At 39.5% G+C, this 23,505-nt stretch overlaps 1 protein-coding gene across 1 annotated transcript in view; it reads left to right on the top strand.

The window, feature by feature from the left end:
- LOC124591202 (TATA-binding protein-associated factor 172) overlaps nucleotides 1-23,505 on the top strand; it is a 294,467-nt gene that overhangs the window by 230,727 nt on the left and 40,235 nt on the right. The window contains exons 32-33 of the mRNA XM_047131715.1: nucleotides 1,242-1,376; nucleotides 9,538-9,700. Of these exons, the coding sequence (XP_046987671.1) occupies nucleotides 1,242-1,376; nucleotides 9,538-9,700 (298 nt within the window). The remainder of the gene's footprint in view (nucleotides 1-1,241; nucleotides 1,377-9,537; nucleotides 9,701-23,505) is intronic.

The raw sequence follows: 23,505 nt of genomic DNA, 5'->3' as shown, positions 1-23,505 counted from the left end.
TTCTGTTGGCTTGTGAAGAACTTCCTAAATGCAACCACCAAACATCAACAGATTTCTTTAATGATGCTGTGAGTGTTTTATGGCCTAATGGCATAAAATAGGGACAGGTGTTTCTTGTTAGTAACTGATGATGCTCCTTATATGGTAAAAGTTGCAGATGTCCTGAAATTTTTATATACTAAACTGATCCCAGTAACATGCTTGACACACAGAATAAATAGATTAGCTGAATGCATAAGGGTAAATTATACAGATGTTGAAGTTTAATATCAAACATTAAAAAGAATATTCTTGAAATCTCCCAGTACGATCACAAATTTTCAAGAGATGTATCCGGATATTATTTTGCCACTGGAACCAATACTGATACGTCAAGGTACATGGCTAGAAGTGGCTGAATATTGCATTAATCATTTCAGTGACATTAAAACAACTATTTTTCAATTTGAAGAGGGGTCTGCTAGTATTTTGAGTGCAAAAAAACCTTTTGAAAATGATACTCTACAGAGTGATGTGGTGCACCAAAAGCAATTATTGTTTTTTAACACAGGTTAAGGCACTTGGAAACCCTTCATCATCATTGAAAGACAATGTAAAGATTATCAAAGGCACAAAAATAAAAATTAGTGAAGCAGAAGAATCCATTGCTGAGATGCTAAAGCAAAAATTGAGTTATGTACTTCAGAAAAATAAAGGTTTTAATCTGCTGATAAAAATTTAACAGTGTGCTGTGCAGAAGAATAGATGATGTACTTGAGTCCCACACGCACTTCCAGAATTTTGCAAATTTAAGTTTGCGCCAATCGCATCCTGCGATATTGAGAGTTCTTTCAATCAGTACAAAGCAGTGTTCCGTTTAAACAGAAATAGTTTAAATTTTGAAAATTTAAAAAGCATGTTATTGTGTATTGTAACAATACAAATAATGCCAGTGAGACCGAAGAAGTATAAAATTGTTTGTTTTTGGAATAATAAAGTGTGGTTTATTTGAAAATAGAAGTTTTTCATCTCCATATTGTATATTCTTAGTCCCATATTCCATGCACATATTTTGTAATTTTTAATACATATTTATCCGAACCCTAGTCATAAGCTAAAATTTTATCTCTTATTGTTAAATTTACTACGTGCAATATAGTATAAAAGCAGACATAATGTGAAACAACAAATTGTTTACAACAATAAAGTATTGACTATCATATTTAAAGAAATGTGTGACAGTTAAAAAAACATGTTTGCAGGCAATTGTTGTTGGACTGTGGAATAGGATTGGCACCAGGTGGACCAGCCACAGATCTTGTGGTTAATCAACATCGTGCACTTATTTTCTGTCAGCTGAAAGCTATGCTGGATATCTTGGAAAATGACTTGTTTACGTAAGTTACAAAATAATGTTCTTTACCAAATTTATTTTTGTTGCCAGCTAAAGAGAAGAAAATATCTTATTAATTTTTGTTGCCAGAATGTCCGCTAAAGAAAAGAACAGTATTTTACTGTCACAGTACCAAGTAACTGACAACTGAATTAGAGATTAAGTTTCTCACTCTGAGATATGTCTCTCAGAGTGTGGACCAACCAAGAATGTGGGGCATTATTGTGGGATATACAAGTTTTGTTTGATCTCTCTCACCTGCCAACCCCTTTCCTTCTGTTGAATTTCATATGATTTCATGGTATACAGTTATAAAACCACCACAAGAATTGACAGAAACTCCCAACCATAGTCTAGTAACTCCTGAGTTTCCTCCTGTTTCTGTGACCATTAATCAATTATTTCATTTGTGCCACTTGTTTTGAATGACATACTTTGTCCAGAGCTGTCTTAATACCAGCTATTGTAAGTGAGGTATCGACTTGAAAGGGGGAAACATAATACATTAAAAGTACAAACAATGAACTCATTTTATAACTTACACTTATGTTCTTCAGCTGTGTGACTCTGCGAATCCACACTGCTGCTACACATTTTCTAACACCAACTACCCACCTTCCATTTGGCCATCATCACACACAGCACAAGGTTTTCGGTATTCTCTCACTCTCTTCGTGCAAATTATTACTCCTAGAGAAAAAATTAATGTGGTCTTTTTTGTATGAAATTTAATGTAGTCCAATTTTGTACTGGGATACACTTTCACTAGAGGTCACTGTTTTAGAGTTTTTATATATATAAAGTGACCATCAAATGCATCCCCCACCCCATACTCATTTGCCACGAGTCAGGATTTTTAATATGTTGTTCATGCCACTCCCTCCAACCACTGTACAAAAATTTATGGCTACATGAATTATTCCCCCTATTCAACCTCTTTTGGTCTTCATTGGTTGGACCCTTGCACCACCGGCTTGGTCGTGCAGTTACAGCTTGAACAACTGATGGTTGTAAAAATTTTACCCCACAGTTCTGTGAATTTTAACAGCCCAGAGTTATTGATTAAATTGATTTGTTTGTCTGACCTTCCTGCAACAAAACTACTGTGTTTGTAAGGGTTAAGTTCAGATTGAATTGTACACGTAATTAGTTTTTGCGTAACATTTGCAAAAGTCATTTTTTCTCCCATTGTCCTCACAGGAAAGTTTAAATTGATAATGTTAATGAAATAGCTGACTAATCCAGTGACCTAATAGTCCAGTCGATTATGGGAAATAATTTGTGTAGTCACAAATGTTTGTACAGTGATAATAAGGAGTGTCATGACTAACGTACTAAAAATTGTGGCTGGTAGGGCTGAATGACAGGAGGAATTGCATCGTGTACCTATGAGTTGCATTTGTATGTTGTCTATCTTCAAAGTAGGCTTTGTTGGCTGAAAGCTCACTTTCTGAGAGCCTTTTTTGTTTTGCCTATCTGCAGCTCAGCATCTCCCTGTACGGTGAGTAGCAACTATTGTTTTCTTAATACTGTTCTAATAGTGCTTTGTTGTAAGAAATTTCTTCATTGTATTCTCTTAAGAAATCCTCACAAATTCAAGCCACTATGCTAAAGCATCCTCCGGTACGTTCATTGCACAAATTACACAGAATCAATTCATTTGCTTCATTCAATCCTTTTGCTTTATTTAAACATGTATGCCATTCATTGTCATTTTAAGCAATATAGTAAGCATGATGTGCTTGAGTAAATGTGTTGTAATCAGTTCCATTATAAGTTCTGACATCTTCAAATGATTTAGGACCACAAACATGAAATGATACCAAATGTAAATGAAAAAGTTCTACAACCCTTTGAGACACTACATACTTGCATGTAATAATGTTATTGCCACATATACGCTCATCTTCCTTTATTATTATTATTATTATTATTATTATTATTAAGGTGGACATTCACCTATGGATCAGTTTTATTTAATGCAAAGAATGTTGATAATTTTTTTCTCCATGTTTTCAACTGCATCTCATTCTTGTCTTATTCTGAAATAAACATATCGCGTCTGTGTTAAATGAATAACATAATAATGTGCAACTGAAAATGGATTGGAAAGTCACATTTGATCCGACACAATGGCCATTCACAAAACTGCTCGCTTCATCAATATGAACTACTTCATTCCCATGTTTTCCTTCATTGCCTACTTCTATAGTTGCACTTTTGTATCCTTTATAAATGTATTTATAAATGTATTTAACATTTTTAACTGTAATGCAAACTTCAACATTCACACTGCAATCAAATTTAGCTAGTAAATATAGTACAATGCAACGATTGTCAAGTGATTGTCCTCAAACATTAACACCAATACCATTATCATGCTATCCATACAATGGATCTCCATTAACTGATTCTCATGTGATTTTACAAAAATAAAATTTAAAGTTTCGCTGAGTGTGCCTAAATATTTAGAGGTTGAAAGGTGGAGGATTTTGAACTGAAACAGGAGTCATTGGATGTGACAGCTTACAGCAGAAATGTATAGCCAAGAAGGTGGGTAAGGGCGAAGTACTGATCAGTTTGAAATTTAATAAGCAACTGGTGAAAAGATGGGACTGAACTGACAGAGGAAATGTATAGTCAGGAAGGTGGGTAAGAACTAAGTATTCATCAGTTTGAAACTTAATAAGTGATGGTTGGAAAGATGGGACAGCAGCCTCAAGATACCAGAGTGGCTGCTATACCATATAGGCCACCCAGAACTAGTTTCCTCAAATTTCCACTGCTGACATCATAATCGACCTAGCAGTTGTCACATTTAGCTGCCTAGTATGTGAGTATTACTGCAAATGAACCATGTAAACATGAACCTCCCTAGAATGTGATTTTGCAGATTTTGTTACTTTCATGTGTCATTTCTACCATAGCACCTGATAAGTATGCAAGGTGGAAGTTGGTAATACTTCCATTTTCGATGTTAACATATTGGAGATTTTAATGGTGTTAGAGAAGGTATCATCAGAGGTATGAATACGAAAGCATCTACTTCCTTTTACCACTCGTAATGGTTACATACGCACAATTTTTGTACACATTAATGACAATGTACCTTTCGAATTATAGAAATTTCATTGGACTCCTTGTATAATTAATATTAACAATCGATGCTTCAATAATCAAATAAATTTAATCATTATAGGGAAAGGATTGGCTGTGTTAGTTGATGTTAATTCCAGGAGTGTGGCAGAATGTCGGAGAGCAAGTTCCTATCTCTTGTGTTTGAGGAAACTAGTTCTGGGTGGCCTATGTGGTATAGCAGCCACTCTGGTATCTTGAGGCTGCAGTCCCATCTTTCCAACCATCACTTATTAAGTTTCAAACTGATGAATACTTAGCTCTTACCCACCTTCTTGACTATACATTTCCTCTGTCAGTTCAGTCCCATCTTTTCACCAGTTGCTTATTAAATTTCAAACTGATCAGTACTTCACCCTTACCCACCTTCTTGGTTATACATTTCTGCTGTAAGCTGTCACATCCAGTGACTCCTTTTTCAGTCCAAAATCCTCCACCTTTCAACCTCTAAATATTTAGGCACACTCAACGAAACTTTAAATTTTATTTTTGTGGGGTTCATGGCCTCAACATGTTTTGAGAATGAAGACATGGTCCAAGTAGGCTGTATTCTTTTTGTTATCTGTGCAGTCAGTTAGTTTCAACCTTGTGTCATTTTCAAGCATAAATTTTAAGCTTCCAGCTTCATTCTGCATTCAAATACATTGCTGGTAGATGTGGACACTTTTTGTGCCACATATGAAGTAAGATGTATTCCTGTCCACATGTACAAGCAATGTAAAATGATACTGGAAGCTTAAGTTACATGCTTGAAAATGACCCAAGGTTGAAACTGGCCGATCACACAGATAGTAATAAGAATACAGCCTATTCGGACCATGTTTCTCAGTACAATTCTCACTGAAGCCATCTGGAATCTTGAACAAACCAACCTCATACCTCCTGAGGAAGCTATAAACAACATTGTTTAACTTCGTTCCTTCCCAAAGAGTTTAACTAATATAAAGTTTTTGGGTTTTCAGCTGTTTCTTCTGCAATGATGATGGGAGTGACCCACATTGAAATGTCTTTCTATTTCAACAAACTCACCCAGTTAGAAATGCAGAACTTTGTTACCTCAGTAGTGATGGTACTCTCACCACTTCCTGCACCATCATTCAAATAATCCCCCAACAGCTCCCTTCTGAGCCAACAAACCCAGCTTTCACCATCTTTTTGAACCTTCCACGTCCAACACATCTCTAACCCAAGTCCAACCAGAGTTTAAATCACATACACCCAGCCACCATTCAGTCTTAAACCTCTCATCCAGATCTCTTCTATCCAGAGACATCCTGTCAGTTGAAAGGCCTGATCTTCGTTCACCGAGCAGGGTAGCTCAATGGTTACCACAAGGGACTCGCATTCGTGAAGACAGCTCTTCAAAACTTGCATCTGGCCATCCTGATATAGGTTTCCTGTGATTTTCGTAAATCACTTTAGCAAATGCTGGGATGGTTCCTTCGAAAGGGGACAGCCACTTTCCTTCCCCAATCTGAGCTTGTGCTCCATCTCTAATGACCTTGTTGTCAACAGGACATTAAACACCAATCTCCTACTCCTTCATTCCCCCACCTGTACTCAATAAATCTGCCATAGGTACGGATTTCCTCTGATCTGCTTATATCCTTAAACAGAAATAGAACTTCATCACCCAGTTCCAACCCACAGCCAACAGAATGAGCCGTGAACTCTGCTGATCACTTCTGAACTAAAAACTTCCAACAAAACCATTCTCTGAAGACATTCCAAGAACTCAACAATTCCTTTACCTCCTCTCAGTCAATGGAAAAGATCACCGAAATGTGAGATGTTTCTGCAGGTGAGTCCCAAGGTGTCCAATATCTAAAGACAGACTGTTCAGTCTCACTACACTACTGTGATACTAGAGTGTGGAGAGTATGTGACAGAATGGCTGTGCCAGCTTTCAGATATCTAAACATTCAATATTCTTCCTTTTGACTACATTTCTTCATGAGCTGCAGAAAATCCTAAAAACCATAAGCTTCTCACAAGATTTCAATATCACCTCCATAGAACTCCTTACATGTCTTGAAACTCATGTCCCTACCCACTACCTACATCCAAAAACATAGTGAATAGTGCAGCCACTTTTGAGTTTAGTAAAGCAATCCATCTGTAGTCTGGGAGATGAGTTTTTGGCACTGACAACTCAATAGCATCATTCCGTTGTGTAGTGACAACAAGAAGCCAGCTAGTAACATACTGTACTTGAGCAGGTAGTATGAGCCGTGTTGCCGCCCTGATATATGCACATATCTGAAATGTACCAGTAAGTGTCTCAAGTGTAACTGGTGCTGATGTTTCATTTTTTATCTAAATAGAAGTTCAGTTCGTAATTTATTTCATTTTTGTTGTAGTGTTTATTCTCTTCTGTTTCATTTCAAACTATGTCTAGTGTGATGAGTTGTGCCAGCCCAAACCATGGAGTGAAATGGAGGAGGAAGAGGTTGTTACACAGCTAGGCTGGTGAATTTGTGTTTTTGGTGAGGGACTGCTTTGAGAAAGAAAAAGGTGAACCTTTATTTCCTGTTGCTCAGGTTGTTAAGAAGGCTGCAGCAGCTTTGAAAGTAAGCAAGAACACTGTTATAATGATAGGGAAAGTACAGTATCGATTGTGATAAGAGTGGCACAGCAAGGCTCCACACTCCAGGATAAAAGCAGCCAAGGAGAAAGCAAGTGACAGCTTTGGATGAATTCTAGAAAGATGCTATTCATTGTCATATATATAGCCATTATAAGAGAAGGGAACCCCCACACTATTTGAGTCACTCATGTCTCTTCAGAAAACCGATCCTTTTAAAGAGAGCAGATTTTCATTATGTGCAGTGCTGAAAGATGTAGGCTTCAGATATTGACTGTTTGACGAATGCAGAATATTAGTGGAAAGGACAGATGTTATTGCCTGGTGGTGCAGATTTCTGCGGAGTATCAGGGGTGCGACATTCGAAAATATAGTGTGGTTAGATGATTCGTGCCTGCTGTCATTATGTAGATGGTGAAGTGCTGGAAAGCCCAATGGGTTTGTTGGAAAAGGAGGGTGCTTCAGACCATTTTGTGCCAAACTGCATGTTATTGTTTTGTTCCAAAAAGAGAGGTGATTTCCACAAAAAGATGAACAGTATAGTTTTTCAAAAGTAGCTTGAGGCATCTGTTATGACAAATCCTGCAAGGCCATCCGTGATCATTATTGGCAGTGCCCCATATCATTCTGCTCTTCATGATAAGACACCAACTTTGGCAATAGAAACAGACAATATTATTCAGTGGCTGAAAAGTGGGTCTCGGAGAAGATTTGAGAAATGCTGAATTGCTTGCAAGTGTGACACAAAATAGACCACTATTTCCAACGTAGGTAATTGAAGAGATTGCTGAAATGTATGGGCATAAAATCATTCAGCTTCCATACCATTGAAGAGGTGTGGGCAGAAATAATCTAACTATATTGCTGCAAAAGAAGGAGTGAGAGAGAGTGAGAGTGTGTGTGTCACTATCTCTTTGAAATTTAAAATCTTGTTGAAGCTGTCAGACAAATGATAAGCAAGACCTGGATGTAAATTGTGAACAGCACTGCAAGTGTCATTAGACAGGCAGCCAAAAACAAAGATGTTGTGGAAGAATGCATCAAAAATTTAATTATATGTGTCGGAGGGAGCAATTATAGTTGGAGCAATGCTGAACAAGTTTATTCTAAATCAGATTCTGACATCTATATGAGTGGTGTTTTCCATTAGTGTAACTACAACACACTTGGGAATTTAAAATGGAGCATGTCATCAATCTATTATCACATTATGAGTACTTTCATCAGATTATAACTGTTGATATATTGATAAATTATTCTGTCATTCATCATGGAACTGATTAATAACGAAACAATCTTTAACAACAAAACCAAAAACTGTGAATATTTGTTGATTTGTGAAAATAGTTTTCATTTCCATTGTGAAGAATAACAAATAACTTTATGACATTTCAGGATATTAGGTTTCAAATAGATCTTTTCAATTTTTCAAGTTCATGTGTTACAAGTAGTAACTGTAAATAAATTCAGACATATAACCACAACCTGCCTGTTGTCAAGTTAGCAGTGACTGGGTGTAGTGTGCCATAAGCCAAGCCTGGTAACATTGCCATCTGCCCTGTAAAGTGTCAGCTACAATCATTCGTCTTACAGACAGTAGATTGTTACCTAATAGGTGGACAGCTTCATCATTTGATTTATCATTGGAATCTGTGCAGTGCTGTGGTTCATTCTGTTAATCTGCACTAAGATTTAATGACGGATTCCCCACCCTCTACCCACTCCCACCCCCATTGTTTAGTCAAATTAGCTAGCGTCTACAGGCGAGTTAACATATACTGTTCCATTCATATGTTTTACGGTCAATGTAGTTACCACACATTTTCAACTTTATGTATTATATTTAAATAATTTTTAAATAATCTCTTGTAACAGGAGCTGTTTGTGCTGCCTGTTGCGAAAGAAGATGCTAATTCATAATGTTTAACAAATGTGCTGTATTGTTGGTCCCATTTTCTAGTAGTATCTCCTATTACTATTTGCCTACTTTAAAAGTTAGAAAATACTTAAGCTGTCCCTTTTTATCAATCATTGCTTAGGCAACAGAATATTTTCATGGCTTTGTTGATTTAGTTTCAGTATGAGCTATGTTAAGTCCATGTGTGACTTATGGAAACATTGCATTTATATTTTTACATTTTCCTTCTTCAGAGAGAGAAAAGATGTAAAAGTTAAGGTTGAAAGGAAAGGGTGATGGGTGGAGGCATATCTCTTGGCTGCATTGTTAAGAGAGGCCTATGAATTAAAAAACGAAAGATATACAAAGGTGGAGGGAAAAGCATTAGGGAGATTCGAGATAGTAATCAGAAATACCCTTTTAAAAATTTATGAATGTTTGGGCCAGAACACCTTGGAAGAAGTACAGTACTCATGAGGTAATAACTAGTAATATAATAATGTCTCTTATAAACACTGAATTAATTATGTCATTGTTGTTTCTTTACAGGGCAAACATGCCAAATGTATCATATCTACGATTGGATGGTAGTATACCTCCAGGAATGAGGCATTCTGTAGTAACACGATTTAACAATGATCCATCCATTGATGTGTTGCTCCTGACAACACAAGTTGGTGGTCTGGGTCTTAATCTCACTGGTGCTGACACAGTAAGTTATCCATCTTAGTTACAAAAGTCTCTTTCGAACAGCATTTTCTTATGTTGAAAATTTGAGTGTGTGTGTGTGTGTGTGTGTGTGTGTGTGTGTGTGTGTGTGTGTGTGTGGAGGCAGAAATTATTACCAAATTCATCCATTCAGGTATTATGTTGTTGTTCTTTATGAGCCAAATTGTAAACAATTCATTAAAATGGGAGAATCTAAAAGGGGAATTTGACAATATGCATGGACACATTCACTTTAGTACTTGCATGAGATAGCAGTTTTTTCCATCAGTATAAAATATGTCACATTTGTGAAACTCTGATCCCACAATTGTAAGGGCATTGGCTATTCTGTCCCAGCATTGTGATTAATACTTCCTGTCTAACATTATAGTTAGACGCAATCAGCAGCATGGCCACTATGAACAAAAGTTTATTGATCCACATTCAAGTAAATGACAATATAGAAACAGTATAGTATGCAGTAGAACAAAATTTGAGGGGGATCAGCGGCTGCTCTGTCTCTATATAGAGGAGCCTTCTTGTAGGTTGTGCGGTAGATGTCATGCTGTGTGCACTAGTCTTGCGACCCACTGCAGATGGCCTCTGGTAACCAACCCACGCAGCTGCTGTTGGCAGAATATTTGAAGAGTAGCGCACTGGCAGCCTGGTACCACATCGCTTATCGAGGTGATACTTGCAGGGTTATAACACACTGCCCCTCTAGGGAAAGGGCACTCCTCTGATGCAACCATCGGGGAAAGTGATGACACGTCCAAGGCCTCTGCAGAGGGCAACGCAGCTGGTGATGATTGCGGTGGAAGGAGATTCCGGGCCAGAACTTGTGAATAGACATGGAAGTGGTGCCTCCGCGGACACACGAGGTGCATATCCTCTCCCCCTATCACCCCTTCCTTGAAGTACCATAAGGGACGACCAGTGCGGGCTGCATCTCAACATCTGGGTTCTCGATATGGTGGAACTGCACGGACAGTGAAGCTGCCAGCCACTCGGTGGGGGTGCTGTGATGCCGGTGGTGAAGCACCAACAGTGCCCGCCCAGCCAGTGGAGGACACAGCTAATATCGGTAGTGCACCACCAGCCCCTCTCTGGTAGACACCATACAGAGGGGTGGGGCCAGCAGCTGTGACCATGGAAGAGTCTGTGACATACTTCTTCATTTGAACTTCAAACATGCTGATGAGCTGTTCTGCCTCACTGTTAGACTGGGGGTGGAAAGGAGGAGTCATCACATTGTGAATGCCTTGGTGGGTGCAGAATTGTGAGACGCAAAGTGTAGACTTTTATCTGTAACAAGCATAAAGGCAATACTTCAATAGAAGAAATATTGTGAGTGCCCGAAATGTAGCCACAGACGAGGTTGAAGGATGCAGATAACATATGGAAAGTTAGAGAAAGCATCAGCAACAAGTAAGAATTGAGGAACGGTCCCGCAAAATCAACATGGACGTGTCCTCACAGTCACTGCATTGTAGATCATGGAGAGAGCTTCACCTGTAGCACCACATGTTGCCTAGTACACTGAGAGCAAGCTATGTCAAGATGCACAATGTCACTATCACTGGGCCCAAACATGTGTCAACAGGCAAATGACTTGGTACAAGAGACACCCCAATATCCCTAGGCATAGGAGCTAAAGTACAACCTGCCTTAGGGCAGCTATGATCACTGCTTTGGGTGACAGCCCGTCCATTGCTAAGAGAACAACACCATCAATCACCGAAAGGCAGTGACGGAAGGCAAAATAGATATGTAAAGGATCAGAAGCCCTGCCCAGAGACCTGTCCACCCAGCCACGCTGAACAAGGTGAAGGGCTTAGTGCAAATCTGGATCAGCAGAAACAGTTGCTGTGACCCGGCAGCTTGGGAATATTTTCTTGGTCTTTCTTTCCCTAATGTGGGTGTTGAAACAGTCAGTAGTTGATCTGTAACTTCTGTAATCTTGCTAGATTTCTTGCTTCTTGTACTTTTTCTCATGTCCACCATACAATACCAATGCTGCAAGGGTCCTGCTATTCAGTACCCTTGAGCCATGACAGCTTCTCCCCTCGTGGACTTTGATCTGTTGTGTCGAAGATGCTGAAATAGACTTTTCTTGTTCCAGTGGAATAACACACTCAGAGAAGTTGAACTCAGTGTGTTTCTTACAACATACGACTCTTAACTCTTAATGAATTGACTGCTCAGCCGTTACATTCCAGCTATATGTTGTCATGCGTCCATCTCACACGAGGCTCAGAACAGTAATACAGTAAATTCTGAACACCAATGCTGTAATGATTTCTTTGGCATTATGGAGGTCATGTGCAGTGCATGTGTTTCTCTCATGGTCCCACATGCCCAGCACGTAGAAGCACCAGTCCGCAGCCCACATCACTGATAGCATTGGTACAATTCCGATCTGCAGAAACCATAAAAAAATATATATCTACGTTACACCTCAAGCCTGTGATAGAAAACCATTCCACTGTGTGCACTGTGTGTTGCACCTCATCATATAAGTGCAACCAAGGAGCTCATGATAATGAAAAGTAGCATCGGGCTCCATCAGAAGCCAGGACAGCGCATTGACATTGGCATGCTGCGAGACAGAAACCAGGCCCAACACGGGAAGCGATGTGCTGTTTTGTTGGGCAATGAAGCAATGGCATTAGACTGTTTGCCGATGATGCTGTAGTCTACCGGAAAGTAGTATCACACGAAAGTTGTGAACAAATCAATGAGGATTTGCAGAAAATAAATGTGTGGTCTAATGACTGGCAGTTATATCTCAATATTAGGAAGTGTAACCTACTGCGTATAACAGTGTGAAAATCCCCATTAATGTATGAGTTCAAAATAAATTCCCAGTCTTTGGAAGCAGTAACATCCGTCAAGTATCAGGGTGTGACTATTCGAAATGATCTCAAATGGAATGATCAGATTACACAAGTAACGGGCAAGACAAACTCTATATTGCAGTTTATTGGTTGAATCCTTAAGCGATGCAGTCCTTCAACAAAGGAAATTGCTTACAATACATCAGTTTGTCCAGTCTTAGAGTATTGTTTGTCTGTATGGGACCCTTACCAGTTGGGCCTGACTCAAGAGACTGAGAAGGTCCAAAGGAGAGTGACAAGATTCGTGACTGGTACATTTAGCCATTGTGAGAGTGTTACAAATCTCATAGAAAGTTTGAAGTGGGAGACACTTGCGTATAGACGCACTAAACAGAAGGGGCTGCTCACTAAATTCCGAAATTTGATCTTCGCCATGGATGTAGAACATATATTATTACCACCAACTTTCAGATCGCGCAATGATCACCACTCGAAGATAAGGGAAATTAGAGCTTGTACTGAGGCGTTCAGACAGTCGTTTTTCCCTTGCACGATCCGTGAGTGGAACAGAATGGGGGAAATATGACTTTGGCACGAATTGTGCCCCCGCCACTCACCGCTTGGTGGCTAGTGGAGTATATATGTAGATGTAGGAGAATTAAACAATGAAACCAAGAGCTTGTGGTCTGTAATGATGTGAAGCTTTGACCCAGATAAGAATACTTGAAACTTCTTAAGGGTATAGACAATAACAAGCACTTCCTTTTCAACTTGAGAATAGCACTGCTGAACAGATCTGAGCCTTTTTGATGTGTAAAGTATTGGATGTTCAGAACAATAACGAGGCTATATTGGGAGTTATCTGTAGCGAAGACCAGGTAGTGGCCAAAATGGAAGGTAGCCAAACAAGAAGCAGAGTCAGGGTGTATAAGCTGCAGGACAACTGGGAAATCCACCAAAAACGTGGGAGTGTTTTCGTCTGGAAGAAAACCGAGGAAAAGTGGGAATTTTTTAAAATTCCAGGAATTTTTCATCATTTTTGCTTTGAGTTAAATATTTATAATTTTAACCTGTAAGAACTGATACTCTAACAAGGATATTACTGTTTTCTGCTTCTGCAGAATAATACTGCAGCAATAAAACATAAACAAGAGAAAAAGATGTAAAACTTAAGGTGCAAAGGAATAGGCCATTTACAATGACAAAACACATTGCACACACAAGTGTCTGCCAACAGCAAAATGTGTCAAAAGCTTTAGGACAAAGAAATATGAAATAACAACAAAGTGCTTCCGATGAGTGTGACATAACAACTATTTACTTTAGGTTTGTCTGAACGGTTGCCTGTTACCAGCAGGTTCATGCGCATGCGCGGTTGAGTTGCATATGAGTGGTACCTTCTCCTACTTCTGGCTACTTGAAATGTGGCTGTTACATTATTGGCAGTAGCAGCAAGCAGCCACATGCTTCCTGAAAACATTTTTCTGGCGCACCCAAGTTGCCAGACTCATGCACGCACAGAGTAGTCTGGGTTGTAGTCGATAAATATTTGACCCCTATTTACATTTAGTGATTTTGATGTTTCCTCTTTGTTTACAGATCTCACATCAAATGAAAACAAAATAGATATCTGTGGCCAGGAACCATCACATGAATTGAAATACACTCAACATAATTACAGAAGGGTGAAACATGTTACTAATTTCAGTTTTATAATTTTATTTCCACATTTTTGGCAGTCAGGCATTAATCACTTTGCTGAATAATGAAGTCATTTCTGTTGGTCTGATAAAGAAATTTGGCTTTTATTAATGTTTTCCACTGAGGCTCCCAATTTGTTTGAAATGAAATATTTCATCACACCACTGGCTGCTTTCAACTGTTTGCTGAATTTCAAGTGCACATTTCCATCTTCTGGCATGTATGGCATTGTAACATAATAAAGAAACAAATATGAGATAATACAGTACTGGTACTCCAAGAAGATTTACATCTCGAAAACCACACTGAAATACTTAATATCAGGTTGGGAACTACTTCATTATAAATCTGGAATATGAATGTGCACTTAAGCCATATTATGCATTATAGTATGTTTTACGAAATTCCAATGCTCTCGGAATTCCTTTATGACGTAATGTATGATCTCTTAATGTTTTATATGTACAGACATACGTGTTTTCTACAGCATTGTCTGCGCACGTGCAGTACGCCTATTTTCTGGCTCTCTCTAGCAATTTCTGAAACGACCGTACAGTGTGACAATTATTGAAATATATGAAATACAAGGGTGGTTTGAAAATTTCTCAGAACATAATAGAAAAAAAGTACTTACATCACTGACACTTTTTTTATTTTTCAATGCAGTCTCCTTGTTGATTAATGCACTTGTCCAGTAATGTTCCAGCACCTTGATCCTATCTCAAAAATGAGTTTCCTCCAGGCATGCAAAATAGTTGTCAACTCCGGCTATCAATTCTTTGTTTGAAGTGAATCTTAATCCACCAAGAAAAATTTTCAGTTTTGGGAAGAGAGGGAAGTCTGACGGAGCCATATCAAGTGAAGAAGGTGTGTGACAACAATTCATACCTTAGCTCGTGTAATTTTGACATTGTGATGGCACATGTGTGCGGGTGCACATTGTCTTGATGGAAGATTACTTTCTTCCTTGCTAAACCTGGCATTTTTTCACGTATCGTTTGTTGCAATTTGGTCAGGAGGTTAGCGTAGTATTCTCCAGTAAATGTTTGCCCAGTGGAGAGATAATCTACAAACAGAATCCCCTTTGCACCCCAAAACATTGATACCATGATATTTCCCTCTGTAGGAATTGCCTTTGCTTTCTTTGGTGGTGGAGAATCAGCATGTTCCCACTGCTTTGACTGTTGTTTTGTCTCTGGGATATAGCAGTGCACCCAACTTTCATCTGCGGTCACAAACCGGTGCAAAAAATCTGGTTCGTGTCTTCTAAAACGGGCCAGACATTGTTCCAATATGTCCATTCTCATGTGTTTTTGATCCAGCGTCAAGAGTCATGGCAGCCATTATGCAGATAATTTTTTCATTTCTAATTCTTCAGTTAAAATTTGACATACCCATTCAGATGACATCTGGCAGTTGTGAGCAATTTCAAAAATCTTTGCAATGATGTCTGGAGTAGTGACACATATTGGCTGACCACTGCGCATATCATCAGCTAAGCTCTCCCAACCACATTTAAATTCATTTGTCCACTTGGCAACAGTTGAATATGAAGGAACAGTGTCCCCCAGTGTATTTTGGAAATCAGCATGAATTCCTTTGCTTTATAGCTTTCTTTACAAAATCTTAATTTTTTTCCATGTTCAGAAATCACTAGGGGAGAACAACAACAGAGCCATGGCACCGCCACAGTTCTCTTCAAAGAGCACTGACGTGGCACATGTTTACAGGCAACAGTCCAATGTATTCACATGAACATCTCATGGTGATTCCAAAAACTTTTCAGACCACCCTCGTAATATCATCATAACTTCTGAACTGTTAGTGTTGGGATGTTCAAACAGCACGGTTGGCCTCGGGGCATGATGGAAATTAATATGTGCTGTATGGTTTGGTTTAACGACGGAGCCCACTTTCATTTGGATGCATTTGTCAATAAGCAGAACTGGCACATTTAGGGGACTGAGAATCCCCATTTTATGATCTAGAAGTCTCTCTTCACCCTCAACGGGTGACTGTGTGGTTTGCAGAGTCCAGTCACGGAATAGTTGGTGCAATAATCTTAATGGCACAGTGACTACTGAATGGTATGTGAAGGTTTTGGAAGATGATTTCACCCTATTATATGAAGTGACCCTGATTTCGACAAGATGTGATACGTGCAACTCAGAGCTCGACTGCATTGATGGAGGAGATTGTTTGAGGTTCTGGAAGAGCTCTTTGGGGACCGCATTCTGGCTCTGGGTTACCCAGAGACCACTGGCATGGGTCTCAATTGGCTGCCATATTCTCCAGTTCTGAACACATGCTACTCCTTTTTGTGGAGCTATTTAAAGACAAGGTGTGTAGCAATAACTCCAAAACCATTGCTGAGCTGAAAGCAGCTATTCAGGAGGTCATTGACAGCATTGATGTTCCGAGACTTCAGTGGGTCATCAGAATTTCGCTATTTGTCTGCATCACAATATCGCCAGTGATGGCAGACATGTCGAACATGTCATAACGTAATTCCAAATATCTGTAGTGACATTTACATGTCGCATAAAGTGTGTGCATGCTGTTGTTTCAAACTATTTTTTCCCCTCCCTATAGTTCAGTAGTTGTCTCCCTATTATATTTCTAACAGGTCACAGGAAAATATTGCGAATGGTGGTTTGAAAAGCATTACTTTCAAATCCTTTTGCACAAGATCAATTATGTTATGTGTGAGAATTTGAGATGACTTTCTTAAACCGCAGTGTGTTTGATTCTCATTTAAAACTTAACTCTTTGAGGACCAGATGGCACATATGGTGAAATAGGCACCAAGGTCACGATAGTCATGTCATGGAGCATGCTATGCAACAGGATATTGAGTGTTGATGGTTTACACCCTCTGCTTGACGGTGTACACCCTCTGCCTATGCCCATTCATCCTAACTGATAACATGGCAGTAGTCATGCCAGTGTAAACAGCCAAACAATGTTTCCATAGCAGCTGGTATGTGACACTTCTTTTTGCAGGCAGCTCTCCCTTTAATGGTATGTTTTGCTAGTTACAAGGCTGATATAGGTGGTGGTAGAAAGGTGCATAGGTCAGATTTTGCCGCGGGGACACTCAGAGGGGTAGAAGCCATAGGGTAGGGAGATGGGTGCAGAAGGAGCATAAGGTCTGAGAAGGATATTGTGGAGATTGAGAGGGTGACGAAAAGCTATTCTAGATGTGGTGGGCAAAATCTCAGACAGAATGGACTTCATTTCATTTCATCGAACAAAAGTGATGCGTGTTATTGGAGTGGAGCAACCTGTCACAGCAACTGGTAAATCCAAGAAAGGAACAAAGTCTTACACATGTTTTTATAAGTGATACCAAAAGCAAGAAAGTCTTGCTGAAGCTGCTTCTTGTAAGCCTCCAGGAGAGATTTGTGCACTGCCTCAATGGACATGAGAACTGACAAAATAACAAAATAGATTTAACACAAGGAAGTGAACCCTGTATTTGTCGCCAATTGTATCATAACACTAGATACAACCAATAGTGGGGTCACTAGAACAAAAGTTTATTGATCCACTTTCAAGTAAATGACAAACATAGAAAAGTAAAATAAGTAGTAGAACACAATCTGAGGAGTGCCAGCTGTGCTGTCTTTTTATAGAGGACGGCTCTGCTACACCACAGAAGATGCTGTGCCATGCGCACTTGTCTTGTGACCCACTGCAGGCAGCCTACAGTTGCCGGCCCATGCAGCCCCCATTGTTGCTGACTATTTGAATTGTAGTGTGCCGGCAGCCTGGTGCCACAGCGCATATCTGGGTATTGCGTACAGGGTTATAGCACTTTCTTTGTTTTTCCCTTAAGCAGTGCTGATATATATTAGAGTAGAGTTAGATGTGTAAATTACCAGTCTGTTATTAAAAAAATAAAGTTTAATGCTCAAAAAATAAAATTCTCCAAGAATAATGTGGAACATTATTAAACATGAAAGAAGATAGATAGTGACCCAAATGAAACTGAACACCCAGAAAATAGCTCTTGAGGAATTGTAGTACTGTCAAATCATTAGCCTCTAAATTTACTAATTACTGCCTCACAGTGACATCAAACATTGCACCCCTTAATAAGCAACAAAACAGCTACATTAGACTTATTTGTGCAGACACCACCTACAACATCAACAGACATTTAATTTCAAAAATACAGCTCCTAAGGAGCTTACAAAATTCTCTCTCTCTCTCTCTCTCTCTCTCTCTCTCTCTCTCTCTCTCCCCCCCCCTCTCTATTCGTTTAGTCGGTTCCGACTCTTCGTGACCCCATGAACCAAATCACGCCACTTCTTCCTGTCTTGCACTTTCTCCCGTAGACCTTCCAGGTTGGAACACATTGTTTCTGTGATGCCATCGATCCATCTCATCCTCTGACACCCTCTTCTTCTAGTTCCTTCCATCTTCCTCAGCATTAATGTTTTTTCCAGCGAGGCATGCCTTCGCATTGTGTGTCCAAAGTAGGTCAGCTTTTGTTTTAACATTAGACCTTCCAGGGAGAAATCTGGTTTTATTTGCTCCAACATTGATCTGTTGGTTCTCTTTGCAGTCCATGGAACTCTAAGAAGTTTCCTCCAACACCACAATTCGAAGGAGTCAATTCTTCGCCGTTCAGCATTTCTAATGGTCCAGGTCTCACATCCACGCATCACAACTGGAAAGACCGTAGCCTTCACAATATGGATCTTTGTTGCTAATGTTATATCTCTGGATCTTATAACCTTGTCAAAGTTTGACATCGCCTATCTACCGAGCTACAGGTGTCTCCGGATATCATGGCTGCAGGTCGCCATCAGCAGAGATCTGGGAACCGAGATAACTGAATGTGGTCACTACCGCCATGGTTTCTCCTGCTATATCCCATGAATTGGTAGATGTAATTGCCATAATTTTCGTTTTCTTCGCATACAGCCTAAGACCGGCCTTTTCACTTTCGTCTTTCACCTTCAGCAAGAGTGTTCTCAATTCTTCTTCACTTTCTCCCAACAGGATCATATCATCCGTGTACCTGAGGTTGTTTACATTTATCCCAGCTATTTTAATTCGTGTTTCTCCTTCATCTAGCCTCGCATTCCTCATAACTTGTTTCGGAAATGATTCCAACCTTGGCCCAAAATCCAATGATCATGCCCTTTTAGACGTCAGGTAAGTCGCTCCGCTTCCGTATTAGAACAACAGTTGCACTGTTGTCCACAACCCCAGACACTCTGTATTTACCCTCCACTGCTAGTGCTGCCACTTGCTGGTCTTTGTTTGGTTATTGTAGGTTGACGTCGAACAGAGTTGGTGGTCACATTAATGTGACTCGACCGTATATTAAAAAGGATACAGATTGAATAAGTACGGTGACAGTATGCAGCCTTGCCGGATCCCTCTCTGAATCTTTATCCATTTCGTTGTTCCATACATAGTTCTCTCCGTGGCTTCCTGGCCAATGTATAAACTCCATATCAGATGAATGAGGTGATAAGTGATCTGGTACACCCATGGCTTTCAGTACGTTCCATAATTTGTTGTGATTGACGCAGTCAAAGACTTTGGTGTCGTCAATAAAGCAGAGGTACACATCTCTCTGGAATTCTCTTGCTTTTTCCATAATCCACCAAATGTTAGCAATTTGATCTCTAGTTCCTCTTCCTTTCCTAAATCTGGCTTGTTCTTCTGGTAGCTCTCGATCTAGATATTGGCGAAGTCTATTTTGATTTTCAACATGACTTTGCTAGCATGTGAGATAAGTGCGATTGTTCGGTAATCTGAGCATTCTTTAGAACTTCTCTTCTTTGGAATGGGGATGAATACTGATCTTTTCCAGTCTTCTGGCCACTGCTGCGTGATCCATACTAAATTAACATTAACATCAGCAGTAGGAGCCCTCTCATTATGCAGTTCTTTCTTGTATAGGTCTCCTACATATTCTGCCCATCTTTCTTTAACATCCTCTGCTTCACTCAAATCTTTCCCGTTTCTATCTTTTATCATTCCAATTTTTGCCTGGAATTTTCCTTTAATTTCTCTAATTTTCTTATAAAGATCTGTTGTCTTCCGCATTCCATTACTATCTTCAACTTCCTTGAACTGTTCATTAAAGAATATATTTTTATCTCTTCTAGCTAATTTCTGAAAATCTTTATTTCATTCAAACATAGCTGATCTATCTCCCTTGATTTTTGCTTTCCCTCGTTCTTCTACAACTTGCAGTGCCTCAACTGGTAGCCATGTAGCCTTCTTGCTGTTCCTTTTCTTGTGTTTCTCTGCAGCCGCCTCGACAGTATTAGCTACTTCTGTCCACATCTCTTGTGAGCTTTTGTCCTCCAGCTCTAATACATTAAATCTGTTTTGCACCTGTACAGTGTAGTCGGAGGGTGTAGAGTTAAGGTCGTATCTGCAAGTTGGGATACTTTTTGCTACATTCTGAAGTTTCAGCCGAAATTTTGCAATCAGGAGCTCATGATCTGATCCGCAGTCAGCCCCAGGTCTTGTTGTAGCTGACTGAACCACGCTCTTCCACCTCTGATTACAAAGTATGTAATCAATTTGGTTCCGGTGTTGGCCATCTGGTGAAGTCCAGGTATATAGGCGTCATTTTGGTGGTTGAAACAGTGTATTAGTAATTATCAATGAATTTTCTTGGCAGAATTCTAGGAGTCTCTGTCCTGCTTCATTTGTTGTACCAAGACCATGTTTCCCTGTTTATACCTTCTACAGCTTGATTTCCCGCTTTTGCACTTTAATCTCCAACTATGAAGATGATATCCTTTTTTGGTGTTGACAGTAGTAATTCTTGTAAATCTCCATAGAACTGGTCAATAATTTCCTTTTCAGCATCAGTTGTTGGCGCATAAACTTGAATTACTGTGATGTTGAGGGGCTGACCTTGAAGTCTGATGGACATCATTCTGTCATTTTTATATATGCATCCCATTACAACTTTTCTCACTTTATCACTATCTATGAAGGCTACTCCATTACTTCTGTTGTTATTGTGCCCAGAATAATACACCATATGACCATTCGAAGCAAATTTTCCCATGCCAGTCCACCTCATTTAACTTATTCCCAACATGTCAATGTTAATTTTCTCCATTTCTCTTTTCACTATGTTTAGTTTTCCTTGCTACATGGATCTTACATTCCATGTTCCTATGCAGTGCTTCTCTTTGCACCATCTTACTCTTTGTGAAGCTCCTCTCAACCTGATTCCCCCCCGGAGATCCGATTGGGGAACTTGAAACTCCGCAACATTCTGAGCTGAGCGAAGCCATGGGGTTTTCTTAGGATAGTTCAGTGGTGGTTTCCCGTTGCCTTCCACTGTCCTCCAACTCCTATATGCTGCTGAGTTCTTGTAATCATGTATCACCTCCATTTTATGCCAGAGTCTCATGGTGTCTGCAGACACCTCCTCCCACCCCCACCCCACTCCCACCCCCACCCCCCCAGGTCATTTCCTGGGCCCTTACAAAATTCATTCAGTTAGGAACACCATATAGCCAGCCAGCAGAACAACTACCTTTTAGTGACCTGGTAAATTTTTTACAAAATTCATCTGGTCACTAAAAGGTAGTTGTTCTGCTGGCCACTGAATACTACAGTGTTCTGCTGACTTACTAGACAGGATTATCCTTAAGTTATCTTTGTTGTCAGTTGATGGCCTGGGGCATTTTTCCTGATGGACTTACATGTGCTGTAGTACAACCTGTCTATAAAACTGGGGATAGACACACCACCTCTAATTATGGAACTATTTCATTCCTTCCATTTGTTTCAAAAGTGTTTGAGAAAGTGGCCTGTGATGGAATACCAATACATTTGACTGAGCATAACTTGTTAACAGTCACTCAGTTCGGCTTTCGTTAAGGAATCTCCTTGGAGAAATCAAACAGCGGAAAATCTAGGAGGGGATAACAATAAAATACGTAAAACTCATCCATTTATAACCAATTCAGAATCTGCAGTGCCTCATATGAGTATTAATAACTATGAAGCAAAGTCTGGCCACAGGGATATTAGATCATGTCAATTATCTCACAGTGTTTTTCTGTTGATTTTGCTTTCTAGAAGCTGCACATGAATTGTTTTCAGCTGCTTTCTTCTCATTCATGCACTCCAATCGAGATTGCGCATGTAACATTTCACTGCCCCAAAGTTTCCAGTTTTGCTCATCAGTGTTAATGACACCACTTCACATAAGGTAAGTTTTAATATGTCCAAAACTGCAAATCACCACTGTATGGGTGTTCTCAAAATGAAAATATAAGGGAAGAAGTTTTATGGTGTGAAGTCAGGTGATAATGGTCACTACCAAAATTGAACCATCTCATCCAAACCACATATCTGGAAATCTTTCATCCAGAAATTTACAGACATTTAGGGAACAGTAAGTTGGTGTCCAGTGCCGCTGGAATTTGATGCCACATTTCAGGTGTTCAGCTTGTAGGACACCATACCCTTGTAACATATACAGATAAACTTCATGTTTGACAGTGGATTTGCTGAACAAAAAGGACAAATGATACAATTTGGCATCACTGCTCGCTACATATTGATCTTGTGAATGTATCTTTCCATTTCACATGCAACATGAGGTTACAAGCTGGTTACATGGAAAGCTGACTCGTTGCAGAAACAAATCATTTCCAAAAAGGTACTGTTTGCATCAGTCTTGGTTAGCATATCCACTGCAAACTGTTTACACTGAGGTTTCTCTGTTGAATTTAGTGCCTGAAGCAGATGCACCTTGTAGGCACAGCTGTAAACTTTTATACAAGAGTATGTGCACTGTTGATTGTGACGTTTCCAATTCTCTGACCACTGCATGCCCTGATTTTGTCTGATTCCTTGGAAGTATCTGCCATGAGTTGTCTGTGTTGGCATCTGAAACACATGGGAGACCTACCCTTTGTTTGTAGAGAACTCTAAGTGTTTCCATAAATTACTTGTGCCAAGCCTGAATACTTGGCCAAAATGGTGCTTCCCTTCCATGCTGTGTCTGAAAGTTTCTTTTCACTTTGGAATAACATTTTGTCTCTTTGACCCAGACTACATTCTGAACTTTCTCCAGTGCTATCCACAATTTTCGTCAAATCTGTGGCACCTGGAAAATAAAAAAATTAACAGTTTTCTGTCTCATTTTGAAAACCAGTTTTTATTATTCAGTGGAGTTTTAAAGTAGCTTATGAACACCATGAATTTCTCTTTTTCAGGTAAGAATTTCTTGCTATTGTCAGTCTCCATTTTACATGGTGTTGGTAGT

The sequence above is a fragment of the Schistocerca americana genome, chromosome 2, assembly GCF_021461395.2.
Source record: "Schistocerca americana isolate TAMUIC-IGC-003095 chromosome 2, iqSchAmer2.1, whole genome shotgun sequence".
Lineage (NCBI taxonomy): Eukaryota > Metazoa > Arthropoda > Insecta > Orthoptera > Acrididae > Schistocerca > Schistocerca americana.
Note: the sequence above shows the minus strand (reverse complement) of the source record. Positions and strands in the feature narration are given on the sequence as shown.